Source organism: Hoplias malabaricus, chromosome 14, assembly GCF_029633855.1.
Source record: "Hoplias malabaricus isolate fHopMal1 chromosome 14, fHopMal1.hap1, whole genome shotgun sequence".
Lineage (NCBI taxonomy): Eukaryota > Metazoa > Chordata > Actinopteri > Characiformes > Erythrinidae > Hoplias > Hoplias malabaricus.
In genome coordinates, this window is record NC_089813.1 from 18,641,386 (window position 1) to 18,654,914 (window position 13,529).

A 13,529-nucleotide genomic window follows, 5' to 3' on the forward strand; every position below is an offset into this window, starting at 1 on the left:
ATTCCATGAGGTAAATTTAATCTTCATTTCGCTAGCCATTTTATACATCCTGTAAAGCTCTTACCCAACATGTCAAAAATTTCATATATAAGAAGAACAATAGTAAAAAGCATAAGACTAACATAAATAATACAGCCTACCTTATACACAGTGAGAAAATAGAGAGAAGAAAAAAAAACAACAACAACGACCACTCCCAACAACCATTCCTATAACCACTCAGTTATAATAACATGCACCCCTTCTATCAAATCAAATCAAATTTATTTGTATAGTGCTTTTTACAACTGATGTTGTCACAAAGAAGCTTCACAGATTTCTGGTAAGACAAAGTTTTGACATGAAAAGAATGTAAAAAAGGTAAAACTCCCAAGGTGAACAAGCCAAGGGCAAGGAAAAGGGCAAGGAAAAACTCCCTCAGCTAAGGAAGACACCTTGGGAGGCACCAAGGCTCACAAGGGCTGACCTATCCTCCTCTAGTCAATCTACTGGTAATAATAGTTAGGAGTCCATGAGAAATTCAGTGTAGGGCGGGCAGCTCTAAGTTACTTGGTGGTTGCTTGAGCGTGGGCAGCTGGTGTGAAGCTTGGAGGAAGAATTCAACAGTCATCCATCAGTGTCCAGCTGGACAGGTGTGTGGTCATTTACTTGGAAAAAGGTAAAGGGATGGAATTAGTTTTAAACTGTGGCTAATCTGACTATGGCAGCTTTAACTAAAAGGAGAGAACCAGATGGACACACAGACGCGGGAGCATCCTGAAACACTGGCATCCCTCCGCTCCACCGTCAACAAACCTGAGTGATCGCGTGAAGAGGCGGGATGACAGCACCAGCGTCTCAGTTTACTATAATTCCCTGTGTCCATGGATCCCCTGGATCTGCCACCTTTATCTATGGGGGAGCATTAACTACCAAAAAATAAACTATACAAATTAGTTTTTAACCTACATTTGAAGATTGCGACTGTATCTGAGTCCCAAACATTTTCTGGAAGATCATTCCAGAGTTGGGGGGCTTTATAAGAAAAAGCTCTTCTCCCAGCTGAGGCCTTCTGAATTCTGTGAACTATTAAAATTCCAGTACTCTGTGATCTGAGTAAACATGGAGGCTCATTATAGAAAATAGTACCTTGAAACTATTCAGGAGTGAGCCCATGTGAGCTTTATATGTTAATAACAGAATTTTGTAATCAATGTGAAATTTAACAGGCAGCCAATGAAGTGATGATAGAACTGGACTGATATGTTAAAACTTTCTAGTTTTAGCAAGGACCCTATCAGCAGCATTTTGAACTAGTTGAAGTTTAGTAAAATTTCTGCCTGTGCATCCTGACTGTAGTGCGTTACAATAGTCAAGCCTTGAAGTAATAAAAGCATGTACTAATGTGTCTGTGTCCTGCAGGAATAAGGAATTTCTAATCTTGGCAATGTCGCGAAGATATAAAGAAGCTGTCCTAGTGATACTGCCTATGTGTTGGTTTAACTGGAAAGTCAGTGAGATTTAAAATTAAATCTGATCATTTATTTCTTGGCACATTTGGACCCAAAAGCAGGACCTCTGTTTTATTGCTGTTTAGAAGGAGGAAGTTACACAACATCCAGCCTTTCACATCTTTTACACAGTCCTCTATTTTCTTTAATCTCTGTGTGTCATCGGGCTTGGCTGAAATATACAATTGCGTGTCGTCTGCGTAACAGTGAAAGTTAATGTCATGGTTTCTTATAACTGTTATAAGAACTGTTATAAGTTATAAACTTATAACTTATGCAGTAACATTTATAATGTAAATAATAACGGTCTTAAAATTACTTTATTTTAATGTTTACGTTTTATGTTTACTTTTACAAATTTATAATGTTCCGTTAAGTAAGATTTGAACCCTGTCCCTATTCCTGTAATTCCAACCATGTTTTCTAACCTTTCTAGAAGAATATTGTGGTCTATCATATACGTGGCCTGATCAGAGGCAAGAAGAAGATCATTTGTTATCTTGACTAGAGCTGTCTCAGTGCTATGATGTAGCCTGAATCCAGATTGGAATTTTTCATATATATGATTTTTATGTTGATATGAACTAAGTTGTTGGGCCACAGCTTTTTCTAAGATCTTGGATAGAAATAGCAGATTAGAAATAGGCCTGTAATTAGAGAGTGTGCTACCATCAAGATTTGGTTTCTTGATAATAGGTTTAATAACTGCTAGTTTAAAAGCTTTGGGTACATGGCCCAGGCTAAGGGATGAGTTTATAGTTAAAAGAGGACTGATAATAGCTGGTAGTACTTCTTTGAGTAATTTTGTGGGAATTTCATCGTGTGCAAGTTGTACAGTTTTCAGAGGTGATCATCTTCTCTAGTTCTAACTGTGGGAGTGGGTAAAAGGTTTCAATTCTTTTTTTTTACAATTACATTATGTTTTGTATCAGTCACATCGGGTGGCAGCCAGGTTGAATTTAATACTGTAGCTTGAGTTTGTTGTCTAATATTCTCAATTATATTATTAAAAAATCCAAAAGAGTTGCCGAAGTTAGTTGTTCAGAACCAGCCTGATTTTTTGTAGTTCTGGAAAACACACTAAACAGTACTCTAGGATTATTTTTATTATTGGAGATCAGCGAGGCCAGATATGCTGAGCGAGCTTTAGTGAGGGCATTTCTGTGCTCTATAAGGCTATCCTTCCAGGCAGAGTGGAACACTTCCAGCTAGTTTCTGTGATGTTTGTTTCAAGGGACGGGTTTTTTCATTGTAGCATGGGGCAAGCTTTTTCTGTCTCATACTATTTCTTTTAAGTGGTTCCACATTTTCTAAAGTAGGTCGACAGGTATTTTCTAAGTAGTCAGTTAGTACATCTAGCTCCATTGTGTCTAATGGAGTGGGAACTGTGGTTGATAGTTCTGGGAGGTTTTCTATAAATTGTAGGGCGGTAGATGGTTTTATTATAAGCTTTGTAGAATAGCAAGGGGACATTACATATATTATAGCTAAGATTGCTGAGGATTACGGTAAAATATTAATTTTGTCTATGTTAAGACCTAGTGTCAAAACTAAGTCTAAAGTGTGACTGCAGTAGTGTGTAGGCCCTGCTACATTTTGAATAATACCAATGGAGTCTAAGATTGAAGTAAATGTCTTTTTAGTGTGTCATCTACCTTCTCAAAATGGATATTGAAATCTCCTACAATTATAACTTATGATTGCACACAGCTAGGTTTGCAGTGAAATCACTGAATTCTTTAAGATATTCTGAGTAAGGCCCTGGTGGTCAGTAAATGTTACATAATAAAAATGTGTCTTTTTTTGTGACTGTATTTGTAATAATGGTGGAGAGAACCTCAAAAGAAGTGAAGGTGTCACATACACTAATGTCTAGGGTATTTTGGTAAATTATACATACTCCAGCACCTTTGCCTGATAATCTTGGGCTATGTACATATTTATAGTCTAGGAGGGTGGCTTTATTTAGTGCTGAATATTTATTTGGTCTAACCCATGTTTCTGTGAGACAGAAAACATTAAATTTATGATCACTTATCATTTACGATGATTGATTTTGAGTTTAGTGATCTTATGCAGAGTAACCCACACTTTAGTTCTGAGGTGTTGCTGCTATCATATGTGTATGATTTAATATTGATTACCGTATTTTTCGGACTTTAAGGCACACATATAATCTTATGATTTTCTCAGAAATCAAAGTGCGCCTTATAGTCCGATGCGCCTTATATGTGTACCCACAAATGGCTTAAGATTACGGCCACCGTAGTCAGGATCCTCACTGAGCGCGGTGATACATACAGCTCTGTGCGCAGGAGCCCTGTGTTTCATTTTATTTATACCGACTACCCCAATTTTCAGAGGAAACAAAGCAAGATGGCCACATTTGGAGGAAAAAATTGGTTGGTTATCAAACAGAGAACCGCAGGTAGAAGCGTCTCCACTGTCTCTATTCGTCTCAAAGCCACAGCGATAGCACGCGACACGCAATGCTATTTGCAGTTACAACTGAACAAGTTGAGAGTTTTCGTGAAAGAGTTAAATAAAGTTTGACTTACGGTCTGAGCTTTGTTTTATTTAATGCGCTGCGCCTTATAATCTGGTGCGCCTTATATATGAACCTATACACCTTAGCAGGCCCTTATAGATAATGCGCTTTATAATCCGGTGCGCCTTATAGTCAGAAATGACACAATCTCAATACAATTGAACCTAAGTGACGCAGGTAGGCAGTTCGTAGATGGTCGGTTTAGCCTGTCTGTCTGCAGCCTGGTCCCGACTCTGGATTGTCAGCAGCTGTTTACACTACTCTGCTGACTAACTAAAAGTAAGGCAGCACCCTCCCACATTGGGTGGATACTATCCCTACCTCTAAGACCAGATTTTCGGAACACCACTTGGACATCCAGCAGTTTAACGTCAAAGCCTGCTGTAGGCTTCAGGGCCGCGTTGCATTGGGATGGGACCAGAGCAGATTACAGCATCGGACATCGCCTGGGTGTCCCAGTGGGCCAGCTTTGGCCTCAGCGTTAGCATCAGCCTTAGCTTTCCGACTATGTTGCAGAGACATCACCCATTCACACTGCTGTGAGGGCTCTAACTCCGGAGCTCCGGAGATGCTAGCGCTGGATCTCACTGTTTATCCCTTGATGATAATAAGCTCTGGATGCGCACTTCTAGCTGGTCCACTTTATCCACCAGAGAGCTAACTAGCTGGCACCTAGCACAAACACAACCACTATCATTATCGCTAGAGGTGGAAAAGGGGGTTAAACTAAACATGCCATACTCTGAGCAGGCAAAACAGCCAGCAGTAGCCATGGTATTGCATGTACTTACCGCTTTTGGTTGATTTAGGAAGAACAGGAGCAGGTGGCAGTTTTAGTGCTTCTGTAATAAATAGTCCTGTGGAGACAATCTATAAAATAGATCTATGGATGGTTAGTAAGTGGTAAAAACAGAAATAAGTACATAAATAACAGTAGATAAAGCATTTCTAATCTTGCAATATTACAAAGATGTAGAAGAGCTGTTCAAGTAATATTACATATGTGTTGTCAAGAGATGCTCTGAATCAATTACGACACCAAGATTTTTAGATGCTGAGCCATGTATAACAGAGAAATCAGAGCGGTTATGTCTGATCGTTGTTTTTTCATCAAGTTTGGCTGATATGTAGTTATGTATTTCCTGCATAATAGTGAAAGTTAATGTCATGTTTTCTTATAACTGCCTAGTGGCAACAAACCTACTGTGAAAAATGACATTCCTAAAACCGTGCCTTGTGGGATTCCAAATCTCACTTTTGTATAATTGGAGTATTTGTCATATATCTTTATAAACTGTGTGAGTTTTTGTGTATGAAAGAATGTATCTGTTGACTAGAAGACAGCATCTGTAGAGAGTTAATTTATCATTAATAAGTACATCAACAGACATAATTTTGTCACTTTATTTTAGATTACACAGACATATTTTTGGCATTCAGTTGACACTTAGTAAAATGTAAAATGCAAAGTTTAGTCATCTAGTTATCATCACTCAACTATCGCCACACTTTCAGTGTTATTTCTGTAGTTGTGCTACAAGCTATCAGCAATGAAAAAATGAAAAAAGTGTAAAATTAAAACGAAATCGGCAGTAGGTGGCACTTTTTGTTTTACTTTCCTTTTAGTTAGTGAAAACGCCTACAGAGCTGAAAACTTAATCTTAAATAATCACTTTGACTTCTATTTTTTCATTTTTCATCTTCATTTTCATTTTGTCACATTAGTTGCATACTACAGTTGAAAATGAAAAGCTAAATACATATTTTATTTTTCATTTTCATTTTCACTCTTTTTATCCAGTTCATGAAGAAAAAGCAAAGCCAAAATGTTGTTTGAATTTTCTTTTACTCGTTTGCTTTTTCATTTTAAATTTGACCATAAAATTCCAGCATAGAAAAAATGTTTTGGAGTTAATTTGACTCAAAATTGGTGACCTGGAATCATGTGATTATAACTAGATAACTAAACTTTGTCTGTTACATATTACTGAGTGTAACTGAATGCCTACATATATGTCACTGTACTCTATAATAAAGCAACAAGATGAGTGCTTAATAAATTAAACTGACAGTCTCCTGATGTATTTATTAATGATAAATTAACTCTCTACAGATACTGTCTTACTTCTAGTCAACGGATGCACTGGTAACAGCATACTGAAAGTATGTTGAATACTTGTTGAATACAGTATGTTGAATACAGGGGACCATCAAAACAAAGTGTTATCGGAAAATGTAAGGGCATCTGTCTGATATCTGAATCCCAAATGCACATGAGTCATTTACAAAAATGTAAAAGCTTTCTTTAAAATGTTCAAGTGCGTGTGTAGTTTTGAAAAAAATGTTGAATGGGCATGTGCCCACAAACATTTGGCCGTAGAGTGTAGTTAAGAAAAACAAGAAGGTTATTACTGTTGCTAGGAAAGATAAGCCTTTGACCATTGTTTTTTGTGTTATTTGGAAGCAATATTTCATTTGTGGCTCCTTTTGTAGTGCTTTACACATTTTAAAGCATGGTAGTTATTACACTGCATTATCTTTTTGTGTTGGCATTTTTCTGTAATTCTTTAGGTTATTGCAGCATTTTAAGGTTTTTATATTTTATAGGTTTTTACTGGACATTGGGTTATTGCAGCATATTGGGACTATGTTATACTTTTTGTAGCACATTAGGTTTTTGCATCATGTATTCCTATTTGAAGCACCCTGGGTCTTCTCAAATATTTATTTTTCCCAATTTCACAGGCCAATTATTTAAATTATTTGGTAGCCTGTCCATTTTGGTGCATTTGAGTCAATAAAAATCACCCTAAAATCTATGTATCTTCATCTGTGCATCCACAAGCCTGGAGTTTGCATACTGCAACTTTTAATCAAGTTTATTAATGGGAAATTAAGGACAGTATGATAAGTTCACATATATTCTCAGAATAATGTTTCAAATATTAATATAGGCATCTCTTAGTTTTCATGTAGACATGAAGTTTGATGCATACTATACACTGCACAGTCTCTAACATATTTGCAAATAAATCTGTTGCCAATTAATGCTTAGTCTTTAAATATTGGTATGCTTGGTAACATTTAAACATTTTAAACTTTAACAGCTGAATATTTTATGTTCAAAACAGTTTTGTTTTCAATACATATCAAAAACATATTGGCATTTCTAACTAATATTACAGTCACCTGCCAATAAACCATTTGGGCCTGGGTTTAACAGCTAACATTAAGATCACATTTTATTTTACCAAAACTGCACGTGTCATGTGTCCTGCTGAATCCTGCTCACTGCCCTTTTTTTTTTTTTTTACAAAATGTGAAACATCCCTTTGTGACCGTGACTGACTATGATTGTATGTGTGTGTGTGTGTGTGTGCAACAGTTTGAACAAGAACTGATCACTAAGCTGGACCAAGAAGTTGAAGGAGGTTGTGGTGATGAGCAATACAAACTATTACTCGAAAAAACGTAAGTTCAACACAAAGCTGTTACTGACACCTCATTTTATTTTATACAAACCCCATTTTTAGATATTTGGACCATTCAGTGAAACACAATAAAACATGGATCTCTGAATCTCATTTAGACAACTGTCTTAAAGCTTTATTGAACAAAGGAGCATTCCTGGGTTTTAATTTAAGACCCTGGTTACTTTTTGGTTGCAAATATAAACTCATTTAGCACTAGGTATGTGCAAGACACACCAGAATGTCAGTACAGAAGCATGTTTAGATCTTACATTTTAATTACATTTAATTGTTCTTGTAGGTTATTGGAGCACTGCAAACGTCACAGATACCTGTCCCAGTCTGGTAAAGACCTGGCTAAGCTGTTGAGTTCTCTGCTGGATAACCTGTTGGCATACCGCACCATTACCAGTGATGAGAGCCCTGAAATGCGGATGAGCTGCACCGTCAATGTGCTGGTGAGATGCACACCATCACTTTATGTTCTTTATTCAAACAGTCTGCTAATTGGAGGCCTTGAGATAACCACTATGAACAGTGAATATGTGTAAAAACAGTTTTTCTCTTTTTGGCACTTAAAATTTATTTTCTTTCCAGAATTTTTACAAAGAAAAAAAGAGGGAAGACATCTATATTCGGTAAGTTTACCTGGGGAAAATAAACAGGTGGTTGTACTCCACTCCTGTGACATGGATCAATAATAATATCAATAAGCAATAGGCAAACCAAGAAGCAAACAATAAATCATTTAAATAAATATGCAGATACGTGTGGGCAAGACCCGTGAGAAGTATATTTTAAGCCTTGTACTTCATACTTAGCATTCTCTCTTCAACTGTACTTACAATTCATAATTAAATATTATATATACATTATATTGCCAAAGGTATTCACTCATTTGCTGTTGCACACATATAAACTTGAGTGACATGCCATTCTTAATCCATAGGGTTTAATATGATGTCGGCCCACCCTTTGCAGCTGAAACAGCTTCAGCTCTTCTGGGAAAGCTTTCTACAAGTTTTAGAAGTGTGTTAATGGGAACTTTTTACCATTTTTCCAGAAGCACATTTGTGAGGTCACACTGGTGATGAGGCTTGGCTCACAGTCTCCACACAAATTCATCCCATAGGTGTTCTATCAGGTTGAGGTCAGAATTGGCAGGCCAGTTAAGTTCTTCCACACCAAACCCGCTCATCCTTGTCTTTATGGCCTTGCTTCATGCACTGGTGATGGTCATGTTGGAACAGGAATGGACCATTCCCAAACTGTTCCCATAAAGTTGGGTGCATGAATTTGTCCAAAATCTCTTGGTATGCTAAAACTTTATGGATTCCTTTTGCTGGAACTGAGCCAAACTCCTGAAAAACAACACCACACATTAATCCCTCCTCCATCAAATTTTACACATGGCACAATATATGGAAATATATCAATGACAAAAGTATTTGTAATACAATTACAGTGTTTATAAACTTCAACTGTGCCTGCAATCCATAAAAAATATATTGTAGCATTCTCACCAGTTTTTTTAGCTCCATGACAGTGTAAGATCATGTAGGGACAATTAACATGTCCTTAAGGTGTCACATATGCCTACCATGTACCAGTCTTGATTTACTGAGGATCTCACGTCTCTCCCTAGGTACTTGTATAAACTTCGTGACCTTCATTTAGACTGTGAGAACTACACTGAAGCTGCTTATACACTACTGCTGCATGCTGAACTGCTACAGGTATGCCTTTTTTTAATTGCTGCATTTATTTATTTGTTCTGTAAATGTGCAAACAAATGCAAACCAACAACATCTATAACAACACCTTTAAGCTGTATACAAGCCCATGTCTCATCCAAAAGCTACATGAATCAAAGTTGGAAAAACTCAGGGCAGTGTTAACTAGACAAAAAACAGGTGTAAATATAAGAGTGTAGTTCCTGCAGAATCTAGGAGTACAATTGCAGTTTAGAAGCAGTAGATTCTGCTCACTACAAGGCATATCTGTAGTGTACCTTAGATCCACTGCAATCTTAAATCAATCACTATTTGAAATTCACTGCTTTATTAAATTTACTGTCATAGAGAGAGAAAGAAAGATGGAGAGATTAAGCAACTATGTCAGGACTGGCTATAGTTTATTTTAGAATTAGTTCATATGTATATAATACTGTATAATATAAATGTGTGGTGTTAAGGATACTACCATGTTAAATGCAATTCTGTTTTATATTTACTGCTAATTTTCATACTTGGCCACATTAAATCCCCTACTACATTAAATTAGTTGCCACATGAATGCTCTTGCTACTTTACATCCATGACACTTTAAATAAACCGCTACCTTAAATGCACTGCTGTATTACCTCCCTTGATGCCATGTATTGTTTTCTACATACAATCCCCTGCTGCCATAAATCCACTACTACATTAAATTAGTTGGGATTATATGGGAAGCATTTTATTCTATATTTTTGAGTTTACACTGTTAAGACAGTGATTTGTTTGAGATGGACTGAAGCTCTGCAGCTCTCTTTGAGTCTAAGGGTGGGACAGATGAGGAAGGAACTATGAAACTTTTGATCTCAGCCTGTGTACCGTATAAGTGTGTCTGTAGAGAGTTGCAGTTACATTTTAATGGGTCGAACATTGTGCCAGTAATTTCCTCTGGGAAACCATATCATACCTGAACATATGAACATATTCAGTCTTTAGTTTTGCAATGTTTGGTGTTTCTAGTTGAAATGCTGATTCTGGGGGAACTGGGGGAAAGAACAAACAATTAAATCTCATCAAAATGAATGAGGAGGCATGGTGGCGCAGCAGTAGTGTCACAGTTACACAGCTCCAGGGACCTGGTGGTTGTGGGTTTGAGTCCTGCTCAGGGTGACTGTCTGTGAGGAGTTTGGTGTGTTCTCCCCATGTCTGCGCGGGTTTCATCCAGTTGCTCCTGTTTCCTCTCACAGTAAGAAAAACACACGTTGGTAGGTGGATTGGTGACTCAAGTGTCCTTAGATGTGAGTGAACGTGTGAATGTATGTGAAGGACTGGCGCCCCCTCCAAGGTGTGTTCCCACCTTGTGCCCAGTGATTCCGGGTTGGCCCACCTCTAGGTCCACCATCCATTGTGATGAGCAGCTCATTGTTTTTACTGGAGCCTCAAACAGAACTCTAATTTAGAGTAAATCTCTAATCACACAAATGAACTCTTTTATCTCTTGTTTATCTCACGTTGTGTTAAATGACACAGGTCTGAGGTAAATACACAGCGATTGTTTCTGTAAAATATTATTTATAGGGGAGTTCTTTTGAGATCTTTTCACTTTAGAAAGCTGTCATAATATAATGACTGTCATATGATCTCTGTGGACTTTTTTTTCTTAAAGATTACCGTTGTATGTATTGGGTGTTACCAAACTCTGCAATTTGGTAAAAAGCACAACTTATATTCTCAGCTTTATAACTCATAAATGCCTGAAGGTATTTGTGTGCTCAACACTCTACTGTTAGAAACCGCAGATCCTACCGTTTCTAAAAATAGTGATGATGTGAAGCCTCTGGGAGCAATCCATTGTGAAAAAACAAGGCGCCCCTTCAAAATCTATGTTGTATTTTGCTCTCATAAAGGATTCTAATCTAATCATAAATTATCTCAGTGGTCATAAATGTTTACTTTCAGTTTCTTTTTGACTCACACGACATCATCCTACAATGTCTCCAGGTGGAAAAATATGAGTCATCAGCAAAAAACTACTCCTATTATTGATTTATAGTTTTTCAAAGTTTTTGTAGGTTTCACATCAAATAATATTGCATTAGATCAGCAAAAATAAACTAAAATCTTAAAAAAAATTCTTCATTGTGTGTATTCTAAATAAGCAAATATTATTTCATCATATATTTAATAGATTATAATACTAATAATAATAAAAATAATAATAATTATTATTATTACTATTATAAGCAGCTGAGAAAACTGCCAATGTACAAAAGCAATTTTTGTTTGTTAGGATATTGTCCATATGGGGCTTCTGTGACTGTTAGAGCTTTATCAGTCATACATCCCAGAGCTTAGAATATCAAGAAATATAAGTCCGTCTGATGCTAATAATTTGTTTTGTCACACTAATATGCCACGTAATAAATTAACTTATGTTGCATATGTTTTCAACTAACAGACACCTTACACTAACAATCTGTGGAAAAGATAGCTCAGATGGGAATATGCTTTGAAGGCTGTACATTGAGAAATAAGCAAAAAACAACAGGCACTTGGTAAAATTTTGGTCAAAACATGGCCAGTTTCAAGAAAATATCAAATATCAGCCAGCATGTAAACCTCAAGTGATTAAACATTTGAGTATCCAAGGGTCTTTAGAAAAGAAAACAACATATTGAATATGACTATGTCACATAATTACTGTTTAAATGCAACTGAAAGAGGCACTAAAAAAAAACTGAATAGCAAAATAGCTATATAGATAGGGTCCAATTACTGTGGAGAAAGCATTCAAGAGAAACGAGAAAGACAGGGAGCAGCGATATTGATTATTATCGCTATAAAAAATACCCTAAAACAAGCATGTGGAGCCACAAATGTAAACGCAGCAGGAGAAGGCTATATATATCTAAAAGGCTGTATATTTTTTAAAATTATGAATTAGTTATAATATCTTTTCAGTGAAATCTACTATAATAAAACACTTTCATCTCTAGCTGTAATAAATTGAGAAAAGCTGTTAAGTGTTATCCATTTCTTGCAAGAGTCCCCTGCCCTGTGATTCAGAAGTCACTTAGTCCAGTAAACCAGCAGAGGACCTGGCATAGCAGCTACAGAGGCTCTTACAGCTCCATGGAACATCAAAATTATTTAGAAGCTGTGATTTTAATTTAGAAATATTACACAGTGTTCCTTTAAAAGCTAAATGAAGAGGAAATGTTTAAATTGAGTGAGGTCACTGAAATAAATGAGGAAAAGCCTGAAACAAATGATTACAACTTAGTTCCTGGAACAGTAAGGAGATCCAAGTCTGTAGAATGGAGTACCCAGAGTTGCTTATAAGTAAGTCAGATAGATAAGCCAGTCCATTCACCACCATGTATGTAAGAATTAATAATTTAAAAGTTATATTAAAGCTAACTGGGAGCTAATAGAGATTATACAAAACAGGAGAAGTGTCCTCTTGGTGCTTAATTGGAAGCCTGGCTGCAGAATTTTGAATATGCTGGATTCTCTTTATTTGTTTACTTGGAAGTAGACAGTTACATTAATTGTTACATTAATTAAGGCGACATAATATAAAAGAACATATAAGAATTTCAGCTGTTTGATTGGTGCAAAAAAACAGCAGCATAGGCAATTTTATAGAAGTTTAAATACGTAATTTTGAAAACATGAATTCTCACCCACATAAATATAATTATCTGTAATGGGTTTGTAGGCTAACTACAGTCAAAATTTTTCATAAGTTAAAAACTATATTGTGAAACAATTTAACATTTTCAGGTGTTAGAGAAGGGCATGTTATCCACCATCTATAGTATAGTCCATGGTGACATATGTGTCACAAACTCTTTACAAGTTCTGGATATTTTCCTACACAGCTTTATCCTTCACTTATAATTATGATGTCACTAAGTGACATTTATAGAATATTTTGGATGCAGTCACATTACATTTTGTGAGTTTGTGTATATATGACTTATTTTAGAGTATGACAAGTGTTCTGGGTGAATCTGTCAACAAGTTTCTCCCCAAAATAATTACAGAATACAGCAAGATGTAAAATGTGAAAAAAAAATGTTCCCTGTTTGTTTTGTCAGTTTTATATTTCTCATAATTAGGCTTTATGTTGAACAGCATCTGGGCTCATGTGTTAATTGAAGGTTCTAGGTAGCTTGCTTCAGTGAGTAAATGACATCACACTCTACAGGCAGGACAGATAATGGAGTGAAAGATCATGAAGATGGGTGGTCTATCTGTCTGAAATTTGCCCTGGTGTATCCAAGTTCATCATAAAAATATT

At 36.3% G+C, this 13,529-nt stretch overlaps 1 protein-coding gene across 2 annotated transcripts in view; it reads left to right on the forward strand.

Annotated features, from left to right (window-relative positions):
* The window catches only part of dock5 (dedicator of cytokinesis 5), a 208,447-nt gene that overhangs the window by 154,465 nt on the left and 40,453 nt on the right, over positions 1 to 13,529 (forward strand). For both annotated transcript variants that reach the window (XM_066643473.1, XM_066643474.1), the window contains 4 exons: positions 7,424 to 7,509; positions 7,810 to 7,966; positions 8,106 to 8,146; positions 9,154 to 9,244. In XM_066643473.1, the coding sequence (XP_066499570.1) occupies positions 7,424 to 7,509; positions 7,810 to 7,966; positions 8,106 to 8,146; positions 9,154 to 9,244 (375 nt within the window). The remainder of the gene's footprint in view (positions 1 to 7,423; positions 7,510 to 7,809; positions 7,967 to 8,105; positions 8,147 to 9,153; positions 9,245 to 13,529) is intronic.